The sequence below is a fragment of the Convolutriloba macropyga genome, chromosome 14 (genome assembly GCF_964194025.1).
Source record: "Convolutriloba macropyga chromosome 14, txConMacr16.3, whole genome shotgun sequence".
NCBI lineage: Eukaryota > Metazoa > Xenacoelomorpha > Acoela > Convolutidae > Convolutriloba > Convolutriloba macropyga.
Window position 1 is genome coordinate 32,078,037 of NC_134481.1, and position 20,951 is coordinate 32,098,987.

Below are 20,951 nucleotides of genomic sequence, written 5' to 3' on the forward strand. Positions count from 1 at the left end.
CCGCACGACCAAATTGTCATTGAAGACAAAATGTTCTCGCTCGGGAGGCAAGAGCTTCCATTGTGCTGTTGCTTTTATTTTTTGCTTACTTCATTGAAGCCGCTTCGTACAAAAGGGCAGCATACTCACCCGATCTCCATCGCTCAAATCTATTCATCATTGAGTTTTCCTGCTGCTGCTTATGTTTTTTACCCCCTCTGTTGGAGCACGCAAAAGACATTTGCTAACTGCGAAAAACTTCCTCCAGTTATCAACACAGTCAGGATTTGAGATGCAGTCCTCTCTGATTGACGTAATAATCCCGGACCATGGCACACGAAACTTCACGGGGATATAGCGGATCATTGGAATATTTTTACTGCAAATAGTTTTCAAATCTGGTAAGTCGCTTGGATTGTCACTGGGGCCTGGCGAAACACTTCCTAAGATTTGCACTTCACATCATGAATTTTATCTACCAATTTTATCTACCAATGAATTTTATCTACCAATGAATTTTATCTACCAGTAAATAGTGTCTTCGTTGAGGCCTACTGATAGTTTGCTCCAGGCTTGCTACAGTTTCTTTTACTGCTATTTTTTACGGATTTTGCGGTGTTCAAGAGTGGGGTGAGAATATATAAAGTGCTAGGTTCTGATGGGTTGAAATATTTTTCATTTTCTATATTTATCAGTCAATCAAAAGCTGCAACCTTAAAACTACCTAAGCGTACCTTTAAGGACTTTAGTGTGGAAGCCCAGCTCTGAGAAGTTCTTGACCAGTAAATGCACCATGGGTCCCTCCTCATACAGCACTATGGTGATGGTATTACACTCCGAATGTCTCTCCAGCTCCTGACGACTGTCTGAGTCTGACATAAGGGAGGAGAGACGGACTGGACCTCGTCTCAGACGACGCAGGATCAGATTGGGCAGCTGGAGATGGATGGCACCTTTGATACGAGAGGCTGTGAAGAACTGTAGAGGACGAATGTCAAACACCTGTACAAATCCAATGATTAGTGATAGTGGTATTGCCAGCTTTCATTCCTTACCTGAGCTACTATCGTGTTCTTGGTTGTGAAAACTGTTGAGTGCGTTTTACAATGAACGATGACAGAGAAAAGAGAAACAAAAAAAAGGTTTTCTAAACTCATCCCTCAAATTGTCCACAATGAGACCCTTATACTACGATAACTAAAAAAAGAACTCAATGCACATAATCGTTGAGACCCAAAACAAGCAATATCATTCAAAGGAAAATCACAAAAAACAGGACGAAGCAATCCAACTGTGACCTATTGGCTCAGCTCATTACAAGTTGACCAATTTTCTCTCAATCAATCGAAACAAAAACGACAGGGCGTAAAGACCACCGAAATTTTCCTTTTATAATGTTAATATACACATACCAAGTTCGATGGGGTAATGTGAGACGAGAGGAGGGGTGTTTTAGTGAGGGTATCAAACTCTTAAGATTTGCACATCACATTATGAATTTTTCTCTTAACCAGTTCGATGAATCGCATATTTAAAGACTAGTAACGTTCTTAGAGAACTGCACACTGACTTAATGTCCTCGTGCTTTACCTGTTTATGCCGATTCTCAGAACGAACAAGTCACGCAAATTTGTCGGCCAGGGGAAAAATGATCATGCCTAAAGAAGACCAAAATGAATAACATAAACTCAAATAAGTTGGCCATCAGAAGTGCCTATCTGTCAAAAAAACTAAAGAAAATTTTTTTCAAAAAACACTAATATCTGATTGACTTATAAAATTTTACTTTTGTAGAAAATCAAACGGTTAGAGAACAGTCTCGACAAAAACTCGATGAAACTGAGCACTTTTTGTCCAAGTACAGCACATTTTGGTCGATACCACGCAAAATTTAGGAATTTAATAGCGAAAAAGTAGGTCAAAAGGTCTGGGCTGTAAAAAAGTGAAAAGGCAAAGTTAAAAGAACATAACTTCAGGCGAATTGGGGTGCACCGGGGGAGGGGCAACTGTGGGGGCGATGCTGTCCTCGGTGCCCTTACGGCCTGAACGATGTGAAGGGATGGATTTGGGGGTGGGTGGGGTTGCAGGAGGGGGGGGGGGGGGCACCTCTAAGAATTGCCCTTCGCACCATATGCATAAGTCGCCAAAAACAGTTTCTGTGAATCGGATATTTGGAGACTAGTGAGCTGAAAGGCTCGAAGAGAACTTAATACCCGCTGGGCGCTACCTGTTTATTCCATTCTTGATGCAGAAAAGTGTTACGCACTAACTTTTAAGAGTGTTCCTTGTGGTGCCATTGAGGTTAATATTAAGAGTAATTAGCTCGAATAATTGTCATTGTACAAGGACTTATTTTGGATGTTTCATAGTGCGATATAATTTGACTAAAGTTAGCTAGTAATAGCTTTATATTGAGCGGTTCGAATGCGTGATATATCCACTAGTTGCCTTGTATTTAGAAGCTTTTCACGGAGTTATTTTAGCTATGTTGAAGCCTGTTATAACTTAGCGTTTTATAAAGATTTTCCAGTTCAATCTTTAATTATTTTAACGAAATTAATAAACAATATTCAACGATAAGTTTTAGAAGTTTCAGTGAAGTTTTAAGATATTGTTATCAACTGATTCTCAAGCTGGTTCTCCGGTGTTCTGCTGATTGCGCGTTCCGCAGGGCTGTACCTTGAATTTTATTGGTCCTTCGCAAATATTTACTGATCTACAAGCTGGACAATTTCAGGCTTTTGTACGTCTCTTGACGTTTGTTAAGTACATATAAAATTTCCGTATTAGCACCTACTTTATCAGAATAATTACTTCACCAAATACATAGTTTCTCATGAAGTTATTCACCAAATATGCAAATTCATTGTCAGGGAACTTAGAAAGGTATATATTGAGGCTTTTAGGTACTTAATATCTTTATCAGTAAACTGTCAATCTGCGGTTGTTTTAGTTAACATAAACAAATAAAGGGTTACAGGCCTAGATGGAAATACTGACTAGATATGGCCTTCAGATCTATCTGAATATGAACTAAATTATAGCACTTTATGGATATTTAAAGGGAAGTCATCACGTAACTATGAGGCACGAAATAGGGGCGAGACAAAAAGTCAAATTGATCAGACGGAAAATTTGCATAAAAAAGACCAACAGGACTATTATAATTGCTACAAACATTGTTTGAGAGCAATTAAAAAGTCTGAACAAAAATGTACATAACGAGTGCAATAATTGCTTCAAAAATAAATCGAGAGCAATCTTAAGATTTGAAAGGACAGAATTATAGGAACTTCGAAATATCAAAGATATAATAAACAATCTGAGTCATGCCGCAAACAAGTCATAGGTTACAGTTTGGGAAAAAACAAAAGCACACGAAATGAGGATGCGATGGATCATTCAACATCCATGAAGTAAATTTCAAATGACTTCATATGTGCACGTGCGAGTATACAACACAACAGTAAAAAAACCCTACGTAAAAACTTCCAAATAGACCCAATTAAAAAAGGAAAGAACACAAGAATTTACATACGATGACAAAACCACTAAACATCAAAAAACTTTTCAAACAACGAAGCAAGTTTATTTCTTCGCAAAAGAAGAAGTAAAGGTGTAATCTGAAATCTTTTTAAAATTTATTCCTAGTTTCTGAAACGGAATATATCTTCTTTATACTTAATTATTGTTTCTATTTTTTATTTCAGAAATCTAATACCTATACTTGGTGTTTTGGCGAAAGCTCAGTTTCTATGTTTATAGTCAATCAAAATGAACTCCAATTAAAACAGCAAGAGCCTTGCCACACATTTGGCTGGTTGCTTTTTCACAAGTGAGAAATGGGGCCTAATTGTAATGACAAGAAGTAAAAGCGATGACATTGAAAATTCCATTAATTAAAAAACGATACCGATTCTTTTGCCTTGCCACATACCGCCCTTTTGCTTTTGAACCTTTTCAAAAATTAGTGAATAGAGAGCCCCCGTCTACTTAACAAAGCAGTGATAATTTAATGCCTATTAGAGAATTCTTTTGTAGCATCAGTAGTGAAGGAAGTTTGGTGAAAGATGTTATGTAGTCACCACCACCACAACCATCGACAAATTAGTTTACTTTTAAAAAGCACTGCTCACAGATCTCATTAATAGCTATAAATATTCATACTAATTAAAGAATTCTCTGTACTTAAATAGAATTGATTTTCACCCAGGATCTATTTCCCAATGATAAAGATTTTAAAATTGATGCATAATTACAATTCAGTGAAAAATAAATATCAACTTCACGCGGTTCAAACTTTTATTCAACGAGAAAAAGACGCAAGCTCAAATGTTCAAGATAAGTGGAGTGCAACTAGAGAACATGATTATTACGGCAGGCAATCAAAACACTTTTTGAGACATGATTATACGGCATGCAATCAAAACCACCCTTCACAAATTGAAATTCTCCGATGCAGTTTTGGATGAATTGCATACTTCAGGGTCAAATAAGCCGAAATGCCCAAAGAGCCCTTAAAGCTCTTAGTGCGTTTCATGTTTATCCCGTTTTGAGGATGAAAAGTCAAAAGGGTGAGACGAAAAATCGGCCAAGCAAAAATCTCATTAAAAACATAGCTGGCAGATTGCCAGAAAATAGCCGCAATAGCTTTGTAGATCTGCAGTCTAAAAAAAAACAGTAAAAAAGACAGAACAAAAAAATCATTTTTTCATTGACGGCTATGTTATATTTTGATTGAAAATCTGTATAAATTTTTTACTGCCTCTATTAGCTGCACTCAAATAACCTTAGAGTGACACACGCCCATTTGACCTTATCTCTTTGCATTGAAGTAAATAAAATTCAATTTCAAAGTGAGGAAGTCAATTTTGAGAGTGAGGTAAGTCAAGTGTGACCAAAAATTTAATCAAGCGAATGAACAAAACTCGCTCCACTAAGAGCGAAAAATGACGTCAATCACGAATATCAGTTGAAATTGCATGAACGAATGAACAAAAAGCAGATTTGAAGTGGTTGTGACGTCATATGGTCGTAACAAAAATCGCGACAACGAAATAAAAAACATAACCAGAAGAATTCCGGAAGCGACTCGAAGCATCAAGACTTCGCAAAAAAACCGTAATTGCAGCTGAGGCCACTACCTTTTGCATTTTTAACAACTGAAAAAAGCAATATAACCAGTATCAATGTATGTGCCAGGACAAATCTAGAATTATACAAACTAGGATGTGAAAAATATGGACACCATGTAAGGTACGCCGTAACGAAGACTAATTCTTGATTTTTGAAAGTTAAAAATAAAATTGGAAAAATCAAGAAAAACGAATACAATTAATTTATTGTTCAGCATTCGAGACATAGCAAAGAAAACGAGTCAACCGAGAGAAAGATCCACCCTCCTGAACAGAAAAAAAAAGAAATAACAGAATTCAAACATAAGAAACATTAAAAGATTTAGCAAAAAATGGTCGAAAAAATTTTAAGTCTGCATTTATGACAAAACTTTTAACTGTTTTTCAAAAATTTAACGCTAACAAATTATTTATTTTTGAAACGAAATTAAAGTCCCTTATGTTGCACAAAAAGACTATTTCTAGTAATTAAAACCAAAATAGACAAAAAACAAAATTGAATATGTACAATTTTAAAAACGAAATTACATCGAGGTAGAAAGAGGCGTTGAGTATATGAAATATCGAAGTGAAATTGCCATAACAACTGATTTTTTACAAAAAGGCGACTGACAAAAACCAGATAACAAGCAAAAAAAACTGGGCCACTTAGACGAAAAAACGGCTAAAAACGGTTATCTAAATGTGCCATTCAGTCAAAAACTACTTTTCAAAGTCAAAAAGTCATTCACAAACGGCAGCGCATGACCAAAAAACTTCTCGCTCAGAAAAAATTAGTTAACACGGCAATTTTTTCACTTTCGCTTTTAGATCAAAACAGCGTCTGAACGAATAGTACTTCCGGTAAAAAAAACCTTAAGAAAACCAATACTCCTCTTCGAGTCGTAAAAAACCAAGAGAAGGCCAATAATAGTCCCAGCTATCACTGTGCGGCTATTAAACAGGACTAGTATAATTACAGACTTCGTTTGAGAGCAATTAATAACGTATCAAAACAGTTTTATCTATTAGTATTGTCGTACATAACATGATCACAACCGGTATAGTTTATAACTAATCAGAACCTCGATCTTTGCTAACTATATCTCTTAGTTAATCATTGCACTCACGTGAAAAACGCCGGCGGTGATATTCAAAGAATAACATTCTTTATCAGATACCTTGACGATAACAATGACAACGCAAATTGTGAATTATACAATATACAAGAGGCTGGATATTTTTCAGTGAATATATTATAAGCCAACCTAAAAGGCGGCCATTAAAGAGGTTCATACTCACTAGGCTCTCAATGCATATCGCGAGTAAAAAAAATTTGAATGCACAAAAAAGTTTTTTGGTCAATCAATGCGCATGTAAATGAGGAAAAATTATATTTTTTCAAATTCCGGGTGACGGTTTCACATAAAAACGCTGTAAAATTGGCGTTGAAATATCTTTTTGAACGGTTGTAACTGTAGCGTAGATTTCAAAATCACGAAGTTTACAAACGGTGGCCTAAGTTGTTTATAAGCAACTTCTTGTTAACACCTCAACCTGTGAGGTAAGTTTTGCTGAATAGATAATAGATGAATAATAAAAATCACGGTGGATAGAATTCCACTAAAAGAAATTTTCTATACACAGTTTGGAGCCATTTTGGTCATTTTATATTTTACTCGATTTTCCTGGGGCTTTTTTATTTTTCTCTTGACAACAATTGAGTTCTATTGAGAAATTGCCCAAGATAAAATCATTTTAGAATTGGCTGAAGTTTATGATTTTTCGGGAAAAGTTGCCGATACAACAAAAATTCATCTTGATATTTCAAATATTTTATGACACTGCGCGATCATCGACAAATGAATCCTCACTCATCCTTTTTCAGATTTAAGAATTTAATTTTGCAAAGAAAATGAATACTAAGAATATGATTATTTTTGTTCAACTGAGAGAAAACAAAAATTATTCAATTTCCTTTTCTTTTTAAAAATCTTTTTGAACAATAGGATGCTATATTGGGTTTTATTTTCTATATTCAAACATAGCCGGCAGATTGCCGGAAAATAGCAGCGATAGACGCTTGTGGCCTTCCATGGAATTGAAAGAACTAAATAAATAAGATTCTGACCACCAGTCCTTTAATAGACCACTAGACGTTTTGGGTTAGATTCGGACTCTCATAGACACATACGCCCTATAAGGAAAAAACCCTAAGAGCTTTTTCAAAACTATTATTCAAAATCAAAAATCCAAGACTCTAATAATCAAGAATTAGGGCATCTACGTTTGGTACTACTTAGATGCACACTATTGATCTTTAAATAGTAAATGCTTATAAAAATTAAAGTTCATTACGTGAGTTCAGAAGTCATTTTTTAGTGAGGTAAGTCGCGCAATTGGCATAAAAGCAGAACAAATGACATCACGCACACAAATTTTAACTGCAAAGCAGTAGAAATCACTGAAATTGAAAAAGTTAATTCCAAGAAGTCAGGTCTCAAGAATCATCGATGGAGACGACGAATTAAAAAAACATAGCAGGACAAGTCCTGACGTACAATTCAAAGAATTTTCATTGACTAAACAAAAAACTAGACCTAGAACGGACTATGAGTGAATTGGGAAAATCATTCTTAAAAAACAGTTAAAAAAAACAAAAAAGAAGTGTTTTGTAGAGTACTTTCACTCTCCTTTTCATTAAATGTAGAAAAGGGTTTAATTCTCGAATATCCTTTCAAATTTGAGATTTTCTTCTCCACGCCCTTTCTTTTCTGCAAAATTACAAGTTAGGTTTAAGCAAATAAAATTTTTATCTGGTGGCGCTCGGCCGAATCAAAGGCATTAAGGTTTGGCTGCTTTTGATAACCTTTCGAATTAGTTTCGATTTAGAACATAAGCCGCAACTAAGTTGTCAATTAAGTTGCTTTAAAGAAACAAGTTGTTAGAGCGTTGACAATTAAGGCATTCATTGAAAAAATAAAATTTACGTTACCTAATCAAAGGCCCAACCATCTCGTAAAATGCAAAAGAAGCTTTAAGATATCAATCATATCTAAAAAATTCTGAGGCCTTATTGAGACAATATATTTATCTTTTGGTTATTGTTGTACTTGAGCGCATAAACCGTGAAATATCCAAAAAAATAAAAGGGCTTCTGTAAGCAAAAACAACACATTTCACAAAAAAATCATATTGCAAGTAAAATACAGTGCCAAACAAGCTGCATTATATAAATACGGAATCTCGAAAACGGCTTTTTTTAAAACAATTAAGACACACAATTGCTTTAAAAGAGTTATTGTCTACACCAATCTTTATGTTAACGCCTTTGAGTAAAAAGAAAAACCAAATTATCAACCAAATGGCGCGTTTTAAATTCAGCTTTTTGAACAGTTTTTTCTACACCTTTATGGGTGCCCATTGTTTTGTGATTCAGAAGAGCACTAAAAAAGTATACCATTCATTGAAGTTTGATTCCTTTGTAACAATCAAATTTCTCCTTTACGTACCAGAGATCTCTCATGGATGTCAGGAACTTTCCGATTAACATTTTTTCGTTTGGCAAGAAATTTATACTGCAAGACAATCACAATAATCGTGAAAACTTAAATCGGGATGCGTCGTGAAAAACAAAAACAGAATGCACTAATGAAACAGAGTTAAAACAAATTGTTACAGAATTTATAGTATTATGGTGATATTTTAGGAACAAGTTCACAAACTACGAACAGTTTACAGAAAGTTAGAACAATTTAAGCACGTGAAATGATCTGAATCCAAAAAAATAAAAAGATTAGAATCTGTTCAGTTTCAGCAAAAAACGACTGAGTAATAGAATTCCCCAAAAAAATCAATTATTGACTTATTGGCGCGTGATCAAAAGACGTAGCAAAAACATTGAAGACAAAGAGTTGAAAAAACTGCCGAAGAAATCCAAAAACAAACCGGGCATTTCATTCATACAATTGAATACAGCTGATTAACGTCAATCGAATTGCTCTCAAACGACAGGCGAGCGGTTGGCTTTGTCAATGAAACGGTTCAGTGAGGCTAGCTTTAGCTTAATTGAAGGGACGTGGGGTAAACACGGCGGGGGAGGGATGGGTGTACCAGGGGATTGATGGGGAAATGATGGGGGTCTTTGGCTACACACGAGCCCAGGTCCTCAACAATGTGCAGTTGTAAGGATGGGCGGGGTGACATGAGTGGGGGAGGGCGGCTGATGTGGGGGAGGGTTGGCGTAGGGTGCGAGGGGGGTCAAACTATAAGGACCGCCCACATCATGAGTATACGTCTCCAAGTTTCTGTGAATCGCACACTTGAAAACTAGTGAGCTGAAAGACTCAAAGACTCTAAGAGAACTTAATACCCAGTAGACGTCTTCAATAACATCTTCAATCACCTATGGAATGACTAATAGCAAAAAGTTAGCTAGCAAAGATCGGAACTATGTTTGGCATCATGCCTATAAACTCTGATGAAATAACAGAAGTTCGGATATTCAATTTATAAACAAATCCAAGCCACGGTTTAGCTATATAGATATCAACCAATATACACAATTTATGTACAACCATTCGTTAAAAGAAGTTTAATACATATTAAGAAAGAGTTTCAGTTTAAAAAGAAGTATTGAAGAAAGTTCTTGTTAAAACTGAGTTTCTGTTCCTGTTGTATTAAAGACTTCTTCTGCCTCCGGCGCACTCAGTCATTTCAAGCACCATGGAGGGCTTCTACTGGCTGAACTTGGCATTTCAAAAAAATAATGGATCGGATACATGGCTAGCCTCGTAGATGATGCGATCGGCAATTTTCATTATCACAAGGTAAGTAACAAGTACTGTTAATTAATTGAAACGAAAAAAGAATAAATTTTCAGGATATTAAAGTTTGATGACGTTGGTGGGACTCGAACCTCATTGTGTGGATGTCAGAATTTTAATCGATATTAGTGCACTGCACTAAGTTTTCTTCTGTATTTGGAGGTGTTTCGCATCATAGTTTCATTGTTTTCAGTTTGGAATTGTCTCAAAAATTGAGACGCATGAAATTGGCTCATCCTGAGTCTCGAACCCACACGCGCATTCTTAATATCGAGTTAGCTGACCGCGCTAAGTTCCATGTTGGATGGCGCATACTTTCAACTTACACTTTTTCGATCGCAAAACGAATTAACTTCCAACCAATTAAAGCAGATAGGTAGTATAAAACAAATGATCTTATTTCGTATAATATAATAGTCGTCAGTCTAAGGAGAACGAATGCTAAAATTTTCTGTTCGAAAAGGGAGGACTGAAAAAGTTAAATTTAACTTTGTTTTAATTTCATAAAGAAAAGTGAAAAAAAATAAATCAAAACTGACGAAAAATAAGAAGTGCTTGATTAAAAGTGCTACGCTGACCTAACCATAAAACCACTGAAACCAAACCGCGCGTAGCACAGAACAAGATAAATTTTAATAACAAAATTGCATTGTTATGGTTCTAATCTTTAAATCAGTGGAGTAACGCAATTGCCGTTCGTTGTAACTTGTAAAACATGTTGTAAAATTGTAAAGATATGCACATAAAGAACAATGAATGCGCAGGGATTTGAACTTCCGTCGACCCCATTTATCAATTTCTTGTTCGCGCTTTTAGCCACTGCACCGTTCTTTTGATATTGAAGTTTAAGAGATAAGTTGATAAAAACATCTGGGAGCGACATGAGCTGTGAAAAGGTGAAAAGATGTGGCGATAGCCGGAATTGAACCGTAACTGTAAAAATATTCTTGTTTGTCAATAGTCTTTGACGCTCATCGCTATTGTGCTATTGGCTCTCCATTTGCGGAAAAATTAGAGTAAAATAAACTTTGGTTTTCATTTCAGATAAGAATAACTTTATGTACAGAAAAATGGTTAATTGATGGTTTAAAATTCATTCGTTTGACTGAAGACTAACTATATGTACAAAAAAGTGATGAGCTAAAAGTGCTACGCCAACCTGGACCTTAAAACCACTGAAACCAAACCGCGCGCATCACAAAGCTAGATGATGAAGTGTTTCTCTTGTTTAATTTAATTCAGTGGAGTATGCAATAGATGGTTAAAAAGACTGAAATAAAGATTTCAAAAGGAAAGGAGGCTTAATTAAATTGATAGTTGCTGTAATTAGCTTTTGTTTTGATGTTTTTGGTGATCTGTTTTGATGTTTTTGGTGATCTGTATCGCTATATAGATATCAACGTACAAACATTATGAACGTATTAAGATTACAGCAAACATATCAACAAGTGCTTTTTTAGACGGCATTTTTTGATGCTCTTTTGGCCGGTGTTTTGTCTGATAACGAATCAGTTCAATGCCAGTCACCATTGTTTACCAATGAATCCAAAAACCCGAAAATTATTGAGTCGAATCATGTCTTATTTGATAGGTCTTATAATTAGATTTACTTAAAATTATGTTATTTGCACTTTTTCCGAGCTTTGTACGTAAATTGGAACCATTTCTATGCGTTTCAAATACTCGATTCTGATTGTCTAATAAAATGACGCATTTTGATATATATTACTCGCTTTAAATCTATTTACTTGTTAACAATACCGCGTGGAGGACTAAAGCCTTCTTTTTATTTCACACAATTGATAGCCTTTAAAGTGAATAAGACGGACAGGGTTAATCAGCTAGTTTGATATGCAGCTTTGATAGTCCACAAAAATAAAATTTGTTTGCCGACAAATGAAACCAACACAAATAGAACAGATCAATTTTAAATACCAAAATGGTTAAACATACTTTAATACTTGCAATAAAAACAATAATTTGAAAGTTGAAATCAGCAATCAAAATTTTAAATTAGCGGTTGTGGGCTTTTCGGGAATTCAACGTACTTTTACTTAGGGAATCTGCCGTTGAAAAGAGTACCTTAAATGGGATGTTGCTTGTCCTGTATGCATCTTGTAGCAAGTGACTCTCATGACCGAGAGGCGTCCCTCCACCCCCAAGTGAACTGACTGAAGATGCAGAACAAGAAGATCTCTTTAAAAGAGAAGCTAGCCACTCTGGTGTCACATAGAGATCCGGATTAACTCCTGAAGAAGAGGCACTGGACACACCCGGAACCGGCACTGTAGTACTTCTTGCACCCGGAGAGCAGCTCACTCTGGTCGGTTCCAGACTCCCATGAGGCTGCGAGTGTTGGCTTAAGAACGGGGGCTGGGCCAAAGGGGCAAGGGTAGTCGGCGGTCCACCGGATGAGCTTGAAAATGCCGTCGCCATAGAAACCCACCGTGCGTCCTCATTCGAGCATTTTAGGCGTTCAATTGAAGCATCGTAGGGAAAAAATGCCGACTTGGCTTTGAGCGTATTTATGAGAGTTATAGTGACAAGCCAACTTAGTTTTCGCTATAAGGTTTTGGTGAGTTCTGAGCGGAGAGGAACGAAAAGGGATCATGGTCCATTAACAAGAGGATAGGTGAGATTATAAACACTACAAGCCATCAAGATATAAAACCGACACCACAGGACACTAAGTAATTCTTGTATACTGTTGTTACTCCACAACCCAGGAAGATAAAGACACCCACACACCAAATACAATCTGAAAAAGAACTCAAAGTTCAGTTGATAGCCCACTTTTGTAGACAAACAGTATCTACAGTGACACGTGGTCAAGTAAAATGAGAGAATACAAGACGTATGCACTCTTCTTGTTTCAACCCAATCAATTCAAAATTTTTAATTCAATGCCGTGTAAATTCTGCCATGTAATCGAGACACTCAATTCTCCATTTCCTAACATTTTTATACTCTTTTCTGAAATGTGAATCCTGTATAACAACACAAATGTCTATCGAAGCACCCATTTTAATTTTGCTGCTTTTTTCCTTGAGCTACAGTACAAAAATGTAACTAAAAATTTGGCACACATTCAGATATAAAATACCACTTTTTCTTTCAAACTACTTGACATCTACTAACTCCATACTTAGCCAATTATTCCAAATTCTTCGAAGTTGTTTTTTCGAAGTTTTATTTCCGTTGCAATGCGACTCAATTACAAAAAATTACTGTTGCAACTTACCAAAATATGAATGAGTGAAAAGTTTGTGCGTAAAGATCATCTGCTGGCCCCTATTTTGACTTTAATCGCCCAAATATGCGTATTAAAACTCGCTATGCTTTAATTAACAAGAAACTAAATTAACCGTCTCATCAAACGGTTCGTTCTAAAACCAACAAAGAAATTAACGCAGACAATTCTACCAAAACCTTCAGTCGAATAACCTAATACAGGCCGAAGGATTGTTCCACAGATTATTCGAACAACTTCAAAAAAAGTTGTGAAAAAAGTTGTGGAGCCCCCATCGTTAATGCGACAGCTCAAACATTTGCCTTTCAGACTAGGAAGATATTGTTTATGAAGTTAATGCTCAAAGTAAAAGCATTTAACTGAAGAATCTGAATCTTAAAAAACTCAGAAAACAATTAAGCTGTACTTCGTGCAAATTTACCAAAGATAACAGTAAATTTGAATTTGTTTTACACAAATCTTACATCAGCCACTTGTATACATCTTGAAATGCATGAGAGGTTTATTAAAATATCCTAGAAGCCGAAATTTCTCTGTATACAGCATTGATAGCCTCAGTGTATGAAGAAACTAGTGCAGTTTAGTTCAATATTTCCCAACAATCTTATTCATATGCTTATTTTCTCGACTCTCGCTGCTGATAATTTTCTCTCTTCCAGTTTTTCTCCACCGTAGAAACCTGCCATGCAATTGCCAACACACTCAACTCTCTATTTCGGAACCATCAAGATAGTATTGTGGTTCATATTACAATCCAAAGAATTTGGATTGCATTGGTGCGGTTTTTTATTTTTTTTAAGATGTTTTCACACATTTTTCAATGACTTTGATCTTTCAAAACGGGATAAACAGGTAAAACCCAGAGGGCATTAGACTCCATTAAATGACCAAAGTGGGCTTTAGTAGTCCTTCAAGCAATTAGAGCGGTGCAGCTGCAGGGATGGCCTCAATTCAAAGTTAAAAGGTCATTTAAGGAGTTTTTGAGCTCAAAATGGTGCAATTTTTCATGTTTTTTTTGTAAATTTTTGAGTTTTTTGTTTGCTTAGACTTGGGTTGAAGATTTTAAAAGTGGATGAAGGTCATTTGCTAGGAAAATTACTTGTTTTGACCATTTTATGAGCTAGATGTTTTGGTACTACAAACACAAACAGGCAAAATGATACTAATTTTTGCATTTTTTTTCAAGTTTTGTCATTTTTGAGGTCTTCCAGCCTCAAGGGCCAGGGAATCTTCTTTGATAATACGGTACTGCATAGTTTCTAGCAACAATGGAATGGATATCAACATTGCATCGAATTTTAGCAATTTTTTGATAAAAACTGCGATTTTTTTAAGTTTTCCTAAAACTTTCGTTAATTTTTGTCAAGCCTCAAGGGCCATAAAACCACGATCAGATAGAAAGTTACTGCATAGTGTCAATGGAATTGTTTCCAACAATTTAACATTTCAAATTTTAAGAATTTTTTAAATGAAATTTGCAATTTTTTCAAATTTTTTGAAAACATTTGTCTTTTATTCAGTTTTTGGTGCCTCAGTAGCCAGGGAACCTCCTCCAGGGTTTGATAGTATGTTATTACGTAGTTGATGGAACGTTGGGCCACGGAATGGTTTTCAACATTTTAATAGAACGAGGTTTTATTTTTTTGATAAAGTTTGAAATTTTTTCTAAAAATTATTGATTTTACTTAGTTAATCGATTTAAAGGAGCCAATGAATTTTTAAGGCTTAGAATTGGGTTACTGGATATCTTCTAGAGACACAGAAATGGTTCTGAAGATATTAATATCACGATTTTCAGCAACATTTAATTAAAATTTGCAATTGAATTAATTTTTTTGGAATTTTTCTGTCATTTTCTGAGCTAATCAATCTTCAAGCGTCAATGAATTTATTTCAGGTCTTGCAGATATACAACTGGACCAATTTGGAGACAAAAATTGGTTTTGAACAATTTCGAATTTTTAAAATTCAAATGGATCAATTTCTGCCTTCGGGGTAAAAGCTTCAAGAGTTTCAGCAATGAGTACACTTTTGTTTAGTTTGTTTTGGTTGTTTTAGTTTCTCGACTTTTTGAGATAATTTTATTGGTGTTTTGGCTGATGGCCGGTCAGATAGATCACTTCTACGTTTTTTATTCAATTCTTTGTTTTGTATTTCAGGACTTGTCCTGCTATGTTATTTTTTTCATTTAAAGCACTGATTAAGTCTTTAGAAATGACATTGGGTCAAGATAGTATGGTGGACTTCATTTTTTCATTTTAATCACTGATGGAGTCTTTACAAATCAGATTGCGTCAAGATAGTACAGTATGGTGGTTCTCACTTTTTAGGACTCGAAAAGGTGCAATGGTGATCTATTTTTTATAATTTAATCGATCCAGTTGTTCTGAAACAGGATGCAAAATGCAATGCTGCACGTGCAAAATTTGTAATTTTTTTGTTGAACAAAGGAGAAGAGCGGAGGGAAAATAAATTGGTGTTTTTGTTCATAAGGGCTTACCAAAGAGAGCTAAAAAAATGTAAGCGTAGAAAAATTTGCTCTAAGCGAACAAAACTTTTTGATCACATGAAGCATTTTCACAGCAGTTTGTTACTTAAACTGCTTTTTCAGTTAGGTGTTTGGCTGATTTATCTATACTACTACTAGTGCGTTTGGAAGCATTTTCGTGAATTTTGAAAACTGAGCCATTTTAATATTTTGCAATATTAGACTCTTTTTTAGTAGTTTGCGTTCTTCAGAACTAAAAAAGAACGCAAACTACTAAAAAAGAGTCCAATATTGGAAAATAGTAAAATGGCTCAGATTTCAAAATGGTCGAAAATGCTTCCAAACGCACTAGTAGTAGTATAGATAAATCAGCCATACACCTTTTTGATCATATGAAGCATTTTCACAGCAGTTTGTTATTTAAACTGCTTTTTCAGTTAGAGGTGTTTGGCTGATTTATCTATACTACTACTAGTGCGTTTGGAAGCATTATCGACAATTTTGAAATCTGAGCCATTTTACTATTTTGCAATATTGGACTCTTTTTTAGTAGTTTGCGTTCTTCTTCAAACTTTTATAGAAAATGGGGTGTTAATTGCTTCAAGTTAAGTTTTCGCCGCCGTTTCATTTAATGGATATTAAATATGAGTTGTTTTTGATAGAGACATTTGAGTAATTTTAGGCAAATTTGTTCATATTTTTGTCTGTCTTAAAGTTTTTTCAATATTTTACTCTGATTTTGCTCTTCTCGCTGAAATTTTTTTTCTGGTCCAGTCTTTTTTTATACAAAGCCAATCCTAAAGTGTTGTCCCTGCTGAAAACATTACAAATTTCAATTTCTCAAATTTTTTTGGTTGTTCGCAATTTTTATCGTATTTAATGTCTGCCAGGAGTTTAATGGATATTAATTATGAGTTGTTTCTGTTAAGACATTTGAGTAATTTTAGGCAAATTTGGTCAGATTTTTGTCTGTTTTTAAGGTTTTTCAATATTTTAAAAAAAACCTTTCACAGCAGTTTGTTACTTAATATTCACAGCAGTTTGTTACTTAATATTCACAGCAGTTTGTTACTTAATATTTTTACTCGCTTCTCTATTTTTCAATATTTTACTCGCTTCTCGCTTAATTTTTTTTTCTTGTCCAGTCTTTTTTATACAAAGCCATTCTTAAAGTGTTGTCCCTGAAAACATCAGTAATACAAATTTCGATTTTTCAAATTTTTTTGGTTGTTTGCAGTTGGGTGTACGAATGCTTACAATTTTTCTCGAAACAATGGTTACGAAGCAGCATTGAACCATTTTGAGGACAATTTGAACGAGAATTTTGTGGAGAATAAAATTTTTTGTCCTTTATGAAGCATTTTCACAGCAGTTTGTTACTTAAACTGCTTTTTCAGTTAGGTGTTTGGCTGATTTATCTATACTACTACTAGTGCGTTTGGAAGCATTTTCGACAATTTTGAATTTTGAGCCATTTTCTTATTTTGCAATATTGGACTATTTTTTAGTAGTTTGCGTTCTTCTCCAAATTTTTATAGAAATTGGGGTTATTTGCTTCAAGTTAAGTTTTGGCCGCCGCCTCATTTAATGGATATTAATTATGAGTTGTTTTTGATAAGACATTTGAGTAATTTTAGGCAAATTTGGTCAGATTTTTGTCTGTTTTTAAGGTTTTGCAATATTTTATTCGCTTCTCGCTAAAATTTTTTTTCTTGTCCAGTATTTTTTATACAAAGCCATCTTAAAGTGTTGTCCCTGAAAACATCAGTAATACAAATTTCGATTTTTCAAAATTTTTTGGTTGTTTGCAGTTGGGTGTACGAATGCTTACAATTTTTCTCGAAACAATGGTTACGAAGCAGCATTGAACCATTTTGAGGATAATTTGAACGAGAATTTTATCCGGAATTTTATCCATTTTGAGGATAATTTGAACAAGAATTTGAACGAGAATTTTATCTAATAAAATTTTTTGTCCGTTACTTCATTTCACGTTCCTTGGTTTTTTCTGACAAAATTTTGTTGGTTTGTCTGTCATTTGGTAGTCGTTTAATGAATGGCATTAACCGTTTCACACGATATTTGCAAAAACTTCTTTATCAGATGCCTTATCAGTTTTTCACATGCTTTTTCATTGTTAATTTTCCTGTTTCAAAAGCATGAAAATAAAACAGTAGGTGTTTTATGTCAGTTTGGGTTTTCAATTTCTTTTCAAGTCGTTTCCGGATTCTTCCGGGTATGTTTTTTTTTCATTTTACAAACTGATGATGTCTTTACAAATCAGATTGGGTCAAGATAGTTTTGTGGTTCTTAGTTTTTTAATTTCACCACTGATGAAGTCTTTACATATCAGATTGAGTCAAGATCAAGAGCAATGAGGAGATTCGCCTCTGCACAGGTGCTCAAGCTTGAGCAGGTTTTTGCCGCTCACAGTAGTTCACGCAGTTGTTTCGTGGTTGCTGACTGTTTCATAGTTATACCGGCGAACATAGCCAAAACGCGCAAGAAATTAAAAGGCTCAATAAAAATTGTACTCTTGTCATATCATCAACGTTCACTTAGCCCAGCCCTTCCAGCTAGGCTTCAAACTTGAGGGAGTGGCAAGGGTCTGTCCTAATGTTTTGCGCGGGGACTGGCTTCTAAAAAACTTAATTGAAATTTCTTTAAAATTTTATCGTTTATCGCTTTTTCTTATAGCTCACGTGCATAATCGAATAGGCCTTACAGGTAATCAATAGCTTAATTAAATTATCGCTAACTCATCTAGAAAACGGCCCTTCTCCCACCCAAGCGTCAAGGAAAACTTGATCGAAATCAATCTTTGGAGTGATCCTATGCAAAAACTACACTTCTGAAACTCCATTTCTTTTCTGTCAGCAGAGAACTTCTTTAGTGGACAACATAGGTCAATGTTCAACCATATAGGAGAAAAAGTCAAAAGTCAACAATCAATCGAAATGTCAAAAATCAAGACTTTTTGGACAGTGATTTTTTTGCGTTTCATAACGCCACTACGTTTGCTTGATTGATGAGCGTTATAAGAATTAAAAAAATCAAAAAATGGGGATGACTTTTCTCCCAAAGTCACAATTTGACCTCCCCCCAAACTGCAAAATATCTACTCATAAGCATATTTGGAAGGAATCAGCAAAGGGACTTCTGATTTTTTCACAAATTTGGGGACGCAAGTAAAGTCTTATCCAAAGTTACCATCAAATTTAGAAGATCAAATAGGGTTTTACACTATGAGTCCTTAATTAAAGGAATACTATCAGACACCATCCCTAAAAGTTCAAATGTCAACCAAACATCAGTTAAGAACGGATCGGTTTTGAATAAAACTTTTTCATGATGGACATGGGCATAGTTTTGGCTAGTCTTTTGCAAAAAAATACCTGCATAAAAATTGTATTATTATTTGAAGTAAATAAATACATCGAAAGGATTCCTATAGACCAAAAAAATTGAAAAAATTCTAGGAACGTTGTTTCCTCGAGTAGATATTCTTCCATGATTATATATTTGAATGCCACTTAAAGAACAAACTGAGCAAAATTATTGTGAGGCCGGTTTACAACGTATACTGTAAATGTTAGCAGATATTTACAAAAGTATGATTTTCTGCTATTCGAAAAAAACTTTTGATTGAAAGTTTCAACCAAATATGCTTTCAATTCGAATTTAAAGCTAAAATGTGCGTTGACTGCTTCAGAGTTTCCGTTGACTGAATTAGCCAGTCAACTTTGAGCCACTGGAAAGCTTAAATTATAAACTCAGGTGAAAAATCAACGGAAAAAAGAATAAAAGATTTCCCATTTGTGGAATTTCTGTTTGGGTCGTTAGAACTACTTGATGTTGAAACTTTCATATCGAGTTGTTAATTAGTTTGCGTAGTTTAGGATCTAATCTTGAGCATATTGACTATGTAAACAAAAGGAACAAACTTGAGCAATTTAAGTTGGTGTGAAATCTTATGTAAACAAAACGCAACTAGCTTAGCAAAGTAATAAGTCCAAAGAAGCACAAGGACTGTTTGAAGGAATTTCTGATAGAGAAAAACTCCAAAGTTACAAAACTAAGCGTCCGTATTTTCACCAACCCACCCGCAAGTCCTGAAAACCCTACTTCCTCAAGTCCGATCACCATGAAATTTTAACTGATCACTCCTAGGACAATTCCTTACACATTGAGAAAAACAACGGGCTTTTTCAGGTACCCGAAACCGATCTTTTGGCCTCTAAAGTAAACAAAGAAAAAAAGATGAAAGACGAATTTCTTATACTCCTTTGAAAGAAACAACACTTTTTCCAGAGTCAAAAACATTTTACCAAGGCCTCGTTCAGAGTGGAAAGTTGAGATAAATTACCTTTCAATCCCAAAGTATTAGCACTGAAACTATTCTACAAGGGAATAAGGGACAAAAAGAGCTAAGTTTTCTTTTTCCCTTTTTTGATGACTCTAAGGAAAGTTTTAAAGTTTTATTTAAAACGGAACATTACTCCAGCTTAAATGGGAAACAGAGGTATCATAGTTTAAATTGGATGCGTATCCGTTACTTAGGAAAGGAAAAAGCAAGCGCGCGAAAATTTGCACACATATTGCTCAGCATGAAACATGGATTGTGCCATATTCTGAAATTATCAAACCGAGTTAAACACGCAGCTCCGGTCATCTCGAACAAACATTTACATAAGATAATTTGGAGCGCGTGACCATTATTTTACGTCCACAGATGCACTTATACGTTAGGTCAAAATGTTCTTAAAGGAACGACACGTTACATTTTGCTGATAAAAGCTGATAAGGTTGAGTACCCTTAAGAACAAGAAAAACCAGCAGACGCGAGAGAGCAAGTCTGAGAGAAAGACGTACGAGGCTGAGAAACAGCAGTTCGTCAGTCAAAACTTGAGAGAGAGAGAGAGAGAGCTCAAGTGGAGCAGTTGATTCTCAGAGTGAGAAAAGTGTTGTTAATTGAGAGTTCTTTGCGAAAGAACATAGTTTCGCGGTTGCAGAGAGTGAAACTGCAAAGTTATTCAAAATAGTTGTCTGTGAATATAATAAATTTCTGGCCAGTAACATAGCTAGTGGGAGGCAGAACTTATTTTAGTTATCAGGGAAAGGAAGTAAAGTAACGGATTTGTGGATACTTGCGGAGATAGTGATTGAATTGGTTTGATTCAGTGTGAACCATTAATTAGTTTTGATAGAAAAATTCCTTTTGATTGTTGAATTTAACTCAATTTACTGTCTCTGGCTATAACTTTACTTGTTGCTGGTATTACATATTTTAATTA

At 35.0% G+C, this 20,951-nt stretch overlaps 1 protein-coding gene across 1 annotated transcript in view; it reads right to left on the reverse strand.

Moving 5' to 3' along the window:
* The window catches only part of LOC142353474 (uncharacterized), a 143,067-nt gene extending 130,364 nt beyond the window's left edge, over window positions 1-12,703 (reverse strand). The window contains exons 1-2 of the mRNA XM_075405727.1: window positions 12,002-12,703; window positions 714-981 (exon numbers count right to left, since the gene is read on the reverse strand). Of these exons, the coding sequence (XP_075261842.1) occupies window positions 714-981; window positions 12,002-12,355 (622 nt within the window). The 5' untranslated portion in view covers window positions 12,356-12,703. The remainder of the gene's footprint in view (window positions 1-713; window positions 982-12,001) is intronic.
* Window positions 12,704-20,951: the final 8,248 nt, after the last annotated feature.